We start from the raw sequence: 12,830 nt of genomic DNA on the forward strand, positions 1-12,830 counted from the left end.
TCTAGAGTATCGTAGACTAATTTCTGATCTAGTTTTCATGTATCAAATACTGGTTTCCCAGGAAGTAGCCATTGCTCATAATCTATTCATTTCTCCCTTCAATCACTCAAGTCTTAGACGTCATCCTTATTACATTCGTTGTACCTTAAAAAATTCGTCCAAACTTACTTCTCAATTTTTTACCCTTCGTATTGTATCATGTTGGAATTCGCTTCCAAAAACAGTTTTCCCTCTCATTATTTCCACTGTTTCTTTTAAAACTAATTTAACTCATGTTGACTTATCCCCCTATTTGACGCTCAACGAATTTAACTTTTAATTTCTATTCTTTTTACATATTGATTATATCAGTGACTATATAGTCCTTTATCAATAAATACATTTCTGATAAAAACTGTCTACTTTTTTTCCTTCATAAAATCAATAATTTGTTATCAGTTGACAAAAGATTGATAACCACTGAAGGGACTGAGATAATTGAGCCCAAAATGCATGGTGGGCTTCTATTAGAGCTTTTAGAAATTAAGTAATAGAAAATTGCCAAAGGAAATGAGACATCAAAAGTTTGGGGGACAGTTTGGGGGACAAAATCTTGCCGAAGATCCAAGTCCTTGCCGGCGCGGGTCGGCTGATAACTCGCTTCAAAATTGGAACCTTGAGCAAAAGAACATACCAAATGTTAGAATTCGGCGAGCTCTACAACTTCCAATAAAAATGAGTCGGCTTCAAAAACGGTATCATGATCCGGGCCGGTATTTTATAACCAGGCCGGCGGTTATGGCCCGGTCCGGCTTTTTCGCCCGGCTCTGACTATACTACTCTTCTCGAAGCAGATATGTTCTTTTGCTCACATTTCCAATTTTGAAGCTAGTTATCAGCCGGTTAAATCGTAGTGAATTTTTAACATTTAATCAAGAAAAAAGAAACAACAGAGAAAGACAAATTTTCAAATTTTTACTGGAAAATAAGTTAACCAATACGACTCGGCTTAACTTTGACTGTCGAAATTGATTTCACATTTGATGCCTTATTATTTTTGTCAATTCGTTTCAATGCACAAATCACCAGATAGCCTTCCAAAGCATATCCACTCATCTTACTCAACATTATAACTGGTCCAATGTCTTCAAACTTTCCAGTATAGATTTTAGTCATCAGTGCAGCTGGAAAGACATCAAAGACTATAATTATAAATGCGTCAATCAAAACCAGACGGTTAGCCTGAAAGATGTTTTATGGATAGGTACAGTAACCTTCTGATGATACCCTTGTCAAGAATTCGCTCGAGCTAGCTGGTAATCGATTCCAAACCAGCAGCTTTATGGCTAGAACCAATGATAGAAGAACAATTATTGCATGACTGATAAGTTCAGATTTAAGGAAGAAGTCAATAAAACATTGATTCATGAAACACCACATATTGATACATCCAGGTGGTACATATACCACAAACTCGCACACCACCCATAGTATATAGTTTTCCATACAAATATATCCCATCAAAAGGAGAACTATAATTAGCAGAGAAAAATTGCGACGTTTATTATGGTAAAGTAGTGGCAAGAATATAGCGATAGTTCTGTCTAATGTTATAATGACAACTAGAACACTTCGAATACTTAATAAGATTGCAGATGGCCAGTTGATGTAGAATACAATCACAGGATAGGTATCGAAAATCGTTTCAATGTTGGAAAGTCGAAAGGAGAAGAAAACAACAATTACGAGACCTGAAATCTGAGGGAATATAATTTGAAAAGGCTTACAACACACCATCAGCACTCATCAAACCATCAATAAAAAATCGAAGATAGAAAAAAGTCAAGCTATTTGATTTCTTCAACTTTTTCGATCTGAAAAAAAAACTGATAAAGGCTCAACGTCGTAAACTCACATGAAAATTTGATACAGTAATCCGAAGTTGATTGCTAATGTTATTATAGCAGAAAAAGTGGCAAACACAGAGATCACAATGGCAATGATTCCCATTTTTAGGAAAAAACACTGAAAAATTTCTAAATTTTTGAACAACTTCGGTTTCTGTTTTTCTTTCTTGGAAAATTGGTTAGGAACAAAAACACGATGTAGGAAAAAAAATCGAAATTCTCAAAACAACAAGTTTCGTATTTTTGTTACATGTTCTGTTCTGATGGTTGGTAATGTTTCTTCTTTAAATATTACTCATATGAGTTTCAAAGTACATATTTTTGTTATGAAAAGTTGTATAATTAAATAATAACATATTTTTTAAAAATATTGCTGCAAAAAAACCCCACTCAAGGAGTTGAACTTGTGGGTCCAACGTTAGAGGTGCCACTTTTTTTACCAGCTTAGCTACGGAAGCGGGAGTTCTACCACTGTCCGATGTCACACATGATCGGAAGTCAGAAGTCGGAAGTATGGGAAATTGTTAATTGGAAGCTAAAAACCGAAAATCGGAACTGACCGCATTTGAGATTGGTTGGGAAGAAACCGAATTTCAGATTTTGGTTGGTTCTCTGAAATTTTGGGCTGGTTCCAAGAATAGTTAATTGCAATTTCAAGAAAAACAACCGGAAAACGGAAGATTTATTGTTTCACTCTGTTCATCCTCAATAAACATTCATTTCCATGTTCAACAAAAAACTACAATTTCAGATTTTCAGAAAAAAACAAGATTATTTACAAAAATCTACTGCCAAGCATGATTATTAATGTGACGGTGATGACGATGATTAGATGAAGCTTGACCAGTTGATTTTATCATTGACGAGTTGTTCGCATACGACACTGATACGATATCATTAGTCCGTTTGAGTGCGCGGCGTACTAGCCAACTTTCCAGTGCGTACCCACTCATTTTACAGACCAAAATTAATGAACCAAATTGTGCGGAAAGAGCTGGAAACTTGACAGTAAAACCAGCAGGTACAATGTCAAAAATAATGATGATTAGAGTGTCGATTAGTGCGAGATAATTGGCCTGACAGAGAAAAATTGAGTTAAACGTTTTTTTTTTTTTGAAAAACTCACTCTTTCCAGATCTCGACTTTTTGGCCCTTTTTGTGTGCAATGATTCCAAATGAATAGCTTAACGGCAAGTATGAGAGATGTTAAGGCAATGATTGCGTGGGATACCTGAAGTAAGATGGGACCATGTATTTGCAGAGAGCGTTCTATTTTTAGATTTTTTTTTTGAAAATTTCATTAACATTTCAAGTACACTCTTGGTTAAAGGAAGGAAGAAATGAAAAATATGTATAGTTCTTAAATTGAAAAAAAGAGCCCCGCGAGGAATTGGACTTGCGGACCCAACGCTGGTGTTACCAGCTGAGCTACGGTGGCGCAAGTGACAAATTATTCCAATTGTGTAGGGGTCCTTCTAATAAAGGTTTTAGGATAATCCAACTCACCACTTCAAAACTCAATGCATAACTTATATAACATTGGTTCATTTGACATGTGAAAATCACACATCCTGGGGGAATATTGACTCGAAACTGACAAACACCCCATAAAACAATATTATTGACAATCGGCCAACTTAATGGAATAATTGCCAGATAAAAGTTTCGAATTCGTCTCCGAAAATTATGGTAGCTAATTGGCATGAAAACTGCTAACGTCCTATCAAGGGAAATTACAATGACCAGAATCCCTCGTACATTGAAACAATTCATAGAAGTCCAAGAAATCCAAAACAAAAATTCGACAGGTTCATCGTACTCGACTTCCAAGAATTTCAGTAGAATGAAAGTGGACATAATTGCGTCTGAAACTACAGTAAACGTTTTGAATCACTCTTTGAAACTTACTTTGTAATCCTAAAAAACCATCAATGACAAATCTGAGGTAAAAAAGTGTCAAACTTTTTGATTTATTCAGAGATTTTCGAATAAATATGCTATGGATAAGATTGAAGTTAATTCCAACTGTGAGTACAGCAAAGATAATAGATAAAGCAGCAACAACGGCTGGGAGAACAAGCATAACGACAGAAATGAAATATGAAGAGTCGGGTGTGAGCAAATGGGAGTTTTAATTAGAAACACAAACTTTACAAGCGTGGCAAATTTCGAACCGAAGGTTCACAGGTTGAGTCACTCATCAAGAACACTGAGAAACATAAACGTGTAGGCTAAGCTTTATGCTTTGAAACGAAGCTGGAGTCATCGGACCGGAAATAGAAACAAAACTAAACTGTGTTGTCAGATATCACATTTGTGAAGTCACGTATGACGATCAAAAGATTGCTTTTTTGGTAAAAAATCCGGAAGGTACTACAGTTTTAGGCTACAAAATCACCAATTTAGGGGGGGGGGGTACAAAACGATTAAAAATGAGAGGCGTGGGGCATGAAAAATATATTTCTCGAAATTTCGTTTAATAAGCCCGTCGAGGATTTGAACTTGTGGTTGCACCATTGAAGGTGCCGCGTTGAGCTATGGTGACGCAAGCTGACCGATGTCATATACTAAAGCGGTACGATAGCCTGTGGTAACACCAATCACTGTACACCGTCCGAATAAATACTATCGTCTCGAAAAAAACCTCGAAAAGTTGCCTTCTTAAACTCATGACTTCATGAAAAAGATAAAAATTTATTCAAACATTGTTTAACTCACAAAATAGTTCAGATACTATGATGAAGTTCTTGATGCTACCTTAAACACATTATTTGATTGAGATGTAACTGCATTTTCTCTTCAACGTAAGGTAAGTCAGAAATCCCCTCCACAGCGAAACCACTAGATTTTCCCAATGGCAACACTAATCCGACGTCATAAAAAACGTTGGGGAAGAAGGTTACAAGAGAAATTGGGACAAGATCGAAACAAAATATCATTGCAGCGTACAGAAGGGCAAGACGATTGGCCTGAAATGCTCATTTTTCGAAAAAGTGAGCTACCATAATTAGTCGGCTCTTTTCTAGATTAGAGGCCCATAAAAAATTTTGAGATCCCAAAAAGTTTAGCGGTCCCAAGAAAAAATAGAGGTCCGATATTTGAAAAACGCGCAGGTATTAGAATAATGTGCCAGAATTTGAAGTTTCGAGTTTTGAGGCTCTCTAGGATGATAAGAGTGGAAATGTGACTTCACCTGATAGTTTTGGCTCTATTTCTTTCTTGTCATTCTTATGGGCCCCAATTTACATATAACCAAAATGTCGGCAAATAGTAATGCCATCGTGAATAAGCTTTCTCTCACTAACTCTAGGTACATGTATGAAAAATAAAACGGTTTGATTTGGATCTACGGAAATTCTGAGCGAAATGATAATAGTGCTCGACTTTCCAATAAGAGCTGAAAATATTTGAAAGCATTAGTCTCAATGACCTGGAAACTGACTGGCGATTCCATATAAACCATCAGTAAAAAATCGAAAATAAAATAATGACAAAGTGGAGGACTTTGGTATTTTTTGGATCTGAAATTTTGGATTGGATTTTGAATCAAAAATTTTTCAAATCATCTCACATGAAAATTAAATACAACATTCCGAAATCAATAGCGATGTTAACTGCAGAAAATGTAACTGTGATGGATGGCATTATAGCACTCATCAGTCTTTGTTCAAGTAGTTTTTTTTTCAAGTTATGATCAGAAAAAAAAGAAAATGAGTTTTGTTATAGAACTTCTTTGAAGTGGCGAGTAGACACAAAACGGTAAACAAGAAGACTAATTAATTTAGGCTTCTATGAAAAATGAGCAAAATCAAATTGGTTTGTCATACTGGAAATGGGTGTGAGAAGAAAAAAAGGGGCGTGGTGTTTTGTACATGGGGCTCAACCTTTCATTTTTGGGTTAAAAACTGTAGAGGGTTTAAATGTGATAGGTTGGTCTTTGTGATTAATTATTGGCTATCAAAATTTTCGTTTTCAGTAACCTGAAAAAAAGTAAAAGGTGATTTTTGGTTGGTCAATACTGAAATGATACCGATATGCTGTTTTTGGGAGAACGGAGAACAAAAAAGTCATTACCAAGAACTAGTGAACATATGGCAGAAAAAAATCAGCAGTTCTGAGAATTAAAAAAGTAACTATGATTTATATATACCGTAAAACCTATAATAGAAGAGCCTCTCACACTGCTAACTGTGAGCTCAATTATCTCGATTCCTTTGCAAGATTTCAATAATGTGTCAACTGATAAAATATTTTTGAGATTATAATAAACAATTTATCAAGTGGCAACTTTTTGATATCTTTCAAAAGAAATTAGATATATAAACTCAAAGTGGACGGTCCGGGTGGCGTTCTGTTAGAGTGTTTACGGTATATCTTCGATGAGTTCTTCTAATAAAGGTAAACTAAAACATCAGATAGATAATCAAACTCTGGAGTTAAGCTAGCAAACGGAGCGGGTAAGGCTCTGCAAAGGTTTCTGTCTGATCTTATGAATTTTTAAAAATGCACTGATCAACATTTCTGTAGAGCTCTCTGAAACATCGAGTTAAAAAAAAAGGATTATGCATTTGGGCGTCTGCTAACAGAAATCAAAATGCATTGCCTGTTAAGAAAAAAGTGTCTCTGTGTTGATAAAAAAGCAGGAAGTTTCTTATTTTTATAGAAAAAAGGATAAAAAGCAAAGATCAAACTGAATCAGAAAACGAAGTTAAATCTGTAATAGAAGGGCCCTCACACTGTCCAGTTTGAGTTCAATTATCTTCTCTCCTAGAAGACATATCAAAAACCTGTAAATTCATAAAATATTATGATAAACATTTATTAATTAACAAATTTTTGATATCTTTGACAGGAACCGAGATTAATTGGCTCAAAGTTGAGCGTTAAAGAGACCCTTTTATTACAGGTTTCACGGTAATGATAATTCATTGAATATGAAACTGATCAGATAAAATTACAGGAAAACTTGGGTTTCAAAAAATTATATTCATTTACTACTTTTCACGAGGAACATTGAAGCACCATTAGCAGGAATGATCTTATTTTTCCGGTTCAATGTTCGGTATATTAATAAGCTTTCTATAGCTAATCCTCCATGTTTACTTATTCCTAACACGCTTCCCATATCGTCAATTAAATACTGAAACTTTACGAGGACAATTGCCGGAATAAGGCCGAATATTAACAGAACCGCAGTATCAATCAGAGCGAGTTGATTAGCCTGAAGTTGGTGATATTAGCTGAGGTCCGTTTACCGTACAACTTGTATCAGAAGAATTGTCCCTACAGGTTGGACGGTATTGAAATTGCTTACCCTCTCAAGTTGTCCACTTATCGACCCATTTTTGCAATTATTCCAGATTAAAAGTTTGATAGAAAACAGGAGAGAAGCAAAAGTGATAACAGATTCGGTAGATGTTTCAAGAATAATAAAATAGTGGAGAAAACATTGATTCAACATGCATCCAGAGTTCGTGCAACCATTTGGAATCATCACACGATAATCACAAACAACAAACAACATGATGTTGTCAATTAAGGGCCAACAAAAAACTAAGAATATCAACAAAACATTCGGAATTCTTTGGCGACATTTATGATACGAAATTGGCAAGAATACTGCCAAAGTTCGGTCAAAAGTTATGACAATTGATAAAAACAATCGCACATTTCCAATAATTACCACTGAGAAATTCATTAAAAAATAAAGTGTCGATAGAATTTGAATAGGATAATTGATAGAAATGTCATTGTAAACATTTATAGAATATGTTAAACTAGCTGAAAATTTTTTTAAGCTTTAAGAAATAGGGTTTCCATTTGGGCGGGTGAAGAAGCGGGCTACCCGCTACCCACCCGGGCAGCTCCCACCCGCGGCCCCCCGCGCCCCCCCCCCCCGCGATTAAGTGCGTGTGAATTTTAATACAACTTTTGAGGATATTCACGTATTTTCCAAGAAAAACTGAGTTTCTCAAATCAAAAAATTGCGAAAAATATAATATTTTCCGCACGTAAATATTTGCGGGGGGTCAACGGGGCGCCGCGGGGGGTGCGCCCCTTCGGGTGGTTGTGGGCGGGTGAATCGCTCCCCAAATGGAAACCCTATTAAGAAATCTAATGTTAGCTTACTTGTCAAAGTTACCCAGAAATCGATAAAAATTCTAGTGTAAAATAAAGCTAAATGTGGCGATTGCTTCATGGTTTTAGATCTTCAAAACTTTAAAAAATCAAGAAAAACTATCGAAAAACTCACATGAAAAGATTATATAAAAGTTTGAAGTTCATGATGACAGTTAGGAAAGATAGACAAATAGGAAGAAAAGTTGAAAAAATTTCCGATGAATTCATTTAGATTTTCTTCTCGGGAATTCGTGTTGAGCTTTGTTATTGGAAGTGAGTTCTTGTTTTTAATTTTCCCAGGAAAGAAAATTCGTAATTTGAAAATCGAAATTCGAAAACAACTTTGACCGAATTCCACTCGCTTTCAGTATAAGGTACTAAAAAAATGGTCAACTTACAAAACTTTTATCAAATATCAAAAATATTTTGGCTCAGGAAACGAGAGAAGATCGGTCAAACTTAACAGTCACTTTAAAATCTGTGATAGAAGGGCCCCCACACTGTTAAGTTTGAGCCAATTTATCTCAATTCCTACATGAGATATCAAAGCTGTGTCAACTAACAAAACACTACTAATGTTATCTTCCTTATATATAAAACACCACACGCGTCTGTCTGTCCTGATGTCAGGCTGACCGCTTTTGAAATGTTTGAAAATTAAATATATATCTACGTGACCCTTTAAGGAAAATGAAGAGACGCACCAGTAAAAAACTAGGATAAATCGCGCCAAAGGCCCACCAACTTGTGATAAATAATCTAACAGTTGACAACTTTTCATTACCTTTGGCCGGAACCGAGAAAAATTGGGTAAAGTTATATAGTCCTTCTATTACAGGTTTTGCAGTGTCTCGGTTTTATATTTTTGGAATTTTTTTGCAAAATAGTGGCTTGTCTATTTACAAAGTTATAGACGAAACGAGCCGAAAAAACAGACAGGTATCGGGCTCACCCCGATTGGCAGCTTTGTGGCTTGTAACTTTGTCCACAGACAATTTTCTTTAACAAGGGAACCATGTTTAGCCTTCATCTCAGAATTTTTTCTAAATTTGTTCATTTATAGTTTCAAATACGGGCTTTCTCGTAGTGTATTCGGTTTTCTGCACAAATTTCTAGAAATCGAGTTATGTGCTGTTTAAGTGATTTCGGAGCTAATTTCTCACTTTTGGAGTGAGTTTTTGAAAGGGATAATGAGAGTTTTTCGGCATTGTTTGAGTGTCAATCGTAATTTTAAAGGTTTCTCTACAATCTGACAAAGTTTCCTCATTTTTCAAAAAAAATTTGAAAAAATTTTTCCATGGCGAAATTTTTGCGAAATTTTCAATTTTTCGAAAATTTTTTAAATGTGTTAAAATGAATCATAAACGCATAAAAATGATAAAATGAGTCTTTCCACAAGATTCTGTAGCCTATAGCCGTTTTGAAATCCCAAATAAGTGATTTCTTCCAAAACTCCAATGGACCGTAGTCCTTCGAAAATCACCCAGTAGCACTCAAATCTTGTGAAAACATAGATTATATACTTCTTGACTGACTTATAACAGTTTCGCAACCAATATGATCAAATCGGGGGATTTCGACTGACATTTTGAGTAGATAAGGCTTTTCAGCAGTGCTTCAAGAATTTTTCAGAAATTATCTTTTTCGAGCTTTTTTCCTACTGAAATAATAGAGCAAACATAGATTTTCGAAAAGTTCAAAGCATTCCTCCAACATAAAAGAAAAAAAAAGAAAAAAGAAAATGGACAGTGACGGAATCGAACTTGTGATTACTATTCATCCCCATTATCCACTCGGCCACGGTTGCTCGTTTTTTCCACAGTGGAGAATGTATAGAGGAAAGGGGGGAAAGTGGAAGGGAAGGAGGAGACCAAAAAAACAGTATATTTTCAGATGGACTTTTCTCGACTTCTAGAAATTTGTGCAGAAAACCGAATACACCACGAGAAAGCCCGTATTTGAAACTATAAATGAGCAAATTTAGAAAAAATTCTGAGATGAAGGCTAAACATGATTCCCTTGTAAGGTACAGTTTTTCAAATGATATCATTTTGTAGTACTTGTTGGGCTCTATCATATCAAGCAGTTTTCCAAGTATAGAAAATGTTCATTTTCAATTCTTCAACCAAAACTTATTATGTATTTAAACCTTCACTCTAGCTACCAACACGCTTCCATTTGATTGATTCGATTGAGTTTTATACAATGTTCGATGGGCCAGATATCCTTCAAACACATAACCGCAAACTTTTCCCAAAATAAATACATTCCCACAGACATCCACATCTATTGTAATAAAACTTGTTGAAAGCGTAGCAGGGATGACGGAGAAAATTATAATGGCACTGGTGTCAATTAAGGCAAGTCTATTAGCCTGAAAATCGTTTCGTGTTAATATTTTTGCAAAATTTTGCAAACTTGCTCACTTTTCGGAGATATTCTTTGCTTTTGTCATATCTGTAGAGAATGAAAAGTTTAATTCCAAGAGCTGTAGTTGCTGTTGCGATTATTATATGTGTTATCATTTCAAACCGTATTCCATAACTGATATAACACGGATTCATGCTGTCTGTCCAATAAAACGTGGGCGCGCCGCAGCCGGAAAAGGGGGCGTTCCTGATACGCCCCTTTTTGCAACAGTGGCTCACCCTTTTCGGGGATATTTTTCCCGGAATTTTAGTTGTCATTTTTCACACTTTTTCTCATTGAAATTAAATAAAATTGAGTTTTTAATGTAAAGTCATCCAGAAAACATGAGTAGCACACAACAACGAACTTTCCCCCTCAACCGGCAACCCCAGGAAGCTATCGCCGTCGAGGTATGAAGGCACTGAAGCAATTCTGGATAAAATTGATATTTTCTGAATGATTTTACATTAAAATCTCAATTTTATTCAATTTCAATGAGAAAAAGTGCGAAAAAATACATCTGAAAATTCCGAGAAAAATATCCCCGAAAAAGTGTGCGCGCGCGTTGCATAAAGGGGCGTGTCGCGTAAGCCCCGCCCCTTGCCCAGATTTTTTTGTACAGACAGTAACACATGCCAAAAGTACACATCCTGGTGGAACTCGATACTCATATTCACATGGTCCCAGGAGCACAGAATTATCTATCAATAGATAACAAAATGGTAAAAGTAAGAGTATATTGTTTGAGCATTTGGACCGTAAATTGTGATACCGGATTGGAAAAAATACTGCGAAAATTCTGACCAAGTTAATTGTTTTTAAGGGGCCAGTTGAAAACGAAAACTAGATATTCACGAGAAATCAAAATGTCTTCAAAATCGAAAGCTTAATAAACACAAGACTCATCATGAAAACATCTGAAAGTTTTAAATTGGAAAAGTGGAGATGCATTTTTGAAAAACAACTTCCTAATCCCAAAAACCCATCCATCGCAAATCGAACATAGACAAGAGTTAAACTTGAAGATTTTTTAAACACTTTAGATCTGAAAACTCGAAACTTAGCGGGTCAAATTTTTAATCTGTGCCTACACAAAAATTTTATAGAGAAACCCAAAATTAATGATAGCCGTTGCACAGGCGAGTATCACAGTGAGTGAATTCACAATAACAAGAATGATGTAAGGGCTGATTGACATTTTCAAGGAAACACCGGGAACTAGATCAGACTGAAATTTCTGAACACAAAATTAAAACAAAAAGATTTAACTTCTGCTCGCCTTAAAGGGGGACTCCGACCAAAAATTTTTATTGCATTAAAATGTTTCAAAAATATGTATTTTCCTAATATTATTGCGAAAAAATTCAAAAGAAATCCTGAATCCCCGAAAAACGGCGTTGAAAAAAACAGAATTTGAATTCCCGCGCAGTAAGAAACCTAGGCCACGGCATTATAGCACCTTTCTGACATGGAAAATTTTCCGGATTTTTTCGATTTTCATGTCCGGCAGGTAAAAAACGTTAAAAAAACACTGTCGGCCACTTGAAAAAACGGCTGTCAGGCGCCGTGGCCTAGGTTTCTCACTGCGCGGGAATTCAAATCCTCGTCCCTCCTAGCAACTTTCTTTTGAAAAATTTTCGCTTTTAACGGCATTTTTCGGGGATTTCGGATTTTTTTCGAATTGTTCGCTATAATGTTAGGAAAATAGACAACTTTTCGAACATTTTGATGCAATAAAAATTTTTGGTCGGAGTCCCCCTTTGAATATCACACCGAACGTCAACGAATAATGTTTTTGATTCAGAGAACGTTTCTAATTTGGTTTTTTTGGTATCAATTTAGATAGAAAAGAAAGTATTCCAACTAAAGGCTTTCTTTGAAGATTTCGAAGTTTTTTAGTATTTTTTTAGGTTTTTGAAGCAGTGAGACACTCGCCAAAAACAAACCTTCAACTTGTTAGATCACAAAAAAACTTCATAGTAACAATTTCTCGAGGCATTTCGGTGAGGTCTTGTGCTTTACTAACTCCATGAGTTTTTATTCCATAGATTTCAAAGAGGGGGGACTATTGTAGATCAAGATCTCAAAAAGCTCCTGCAGTTGGGTATTTTATAACTGATCTACAGTTCCTTATTTCGAACATTTTGATCAAATGGGAGAAGTTGGGAAGGTACTATGGCTATCGGACACCTTGTGAACAGAATTATGGCTCTTAAGCCAATCCTTCCCAGTTTGTGTTCTAACAGTAAGTAGATTGGGAAGCCGTTTTTCGAATTTCCAAATGTTAACGGCCAAACTTAAACTTTCTACATTTTTCCTATTAAACCCCTTCACATCGCCATGATTTATGACAAGTGCTAAATCTATGCGGTCTTTGTTGTTCTCTCCAAACATGACTTACTTTCCCAGGAGGCT

At 35.7% G+C, this 12,830-nt stretch overlaps 4 protein-coding genes across 4 annotated transcripts; all 4 read right to left on the bottom strand.

The window, feature by feature from the left end:
* Positions 1 to 969: 969 nt before the first annotated feature.
* On the bottom strand, positions 970 to 1,989 carry CBG06329 (the record flags this gene model as incomplete). Its single annotated transcript, XM_002647243.1, has 4 exons — positions 970 to 1,221; positions 1,267 to 1,730; positions 1,774 to 1,853; positions 1,895 to 1,989. The coding sequence occupies 4 exons, from the start codon at positions 1,987 to 1,989 to the stop codon at positions 970 to 972; spliced, it is 891 nt and encodes a 296-aa protein (XP_002647289.1).
* Positions 1,990 to 2,671: 682 nt separating this feature from the next.
* On the bottom strand, positions 2,672 to 3,969 carry CBG06330 (the record flags this gene model as incomplete). The annotated part of the gene is made up of 4 exons (XM_002647244.1): positions 2,672 to 2,962; positions 3,013 to 3,117; positions 3,393 to 3,751; positions 3,795 to 3,969. 4 exons carry the CDS (start codon positions 3,967 to 3,969, stop codon positions 2,672 to 2,674), a joined length of 930 nt encoding a protein of 309 aa, XP_002647290.1.
* Positions 3,970 to 7,862: 3,893 nt separating this feature from the next.
* Positions 7,863 to 8,234, bottom strand: CBG27343 (the record flags this gene model as incomplete). Its single annotated transcript, XM_045237118.1, has 2 exons — positions 7,863 to 7,971; positions 8,140 to 8,234. 2 exons carry the CDS (start codon positions 8,232 to 8,234, stop codon positions 7,863 to 7,865), a joined length of 204 nt encoding a protein of 67 aa, XP_045098541.1.
* Positions 8,235 to 10,149: 1,915 nt separating this feature from the next.
* Positions 10,150 to 10,570, bottom strand: CBG27344 (the record flags this gene model as incomplete). Its single annotated transcript, XM_045237119.1, has 2 exons — positions 10,150 to 10,380; positions 10,433 to 10,570. The coding sequence occupies 2 exons, from the start codon at positions 10,568 to 10,570 to the stop codon at positions 10,150 to 10,152; spliced, it is 369 nt and encodes a 122-aa protein (XP_045098542.1).
* Positions 10,571 to 12,830: the final 2,260 nt, after the last annotated feature.

The sequence above is a fragment of the Caenorhabditis briggsae genome (assembly GCF_000004555.2).
Source record: "Caenorhabditis briggsae complete genome, chrV, whole genome shotgun sequence".
Taxonomy (NCBI): Eukaryota; Metazoa; Nematoda; class Chromadorea; order Rhabditida; family Rhabditidae; genus Caenorhabditis; species Caenorhabditis briggsae.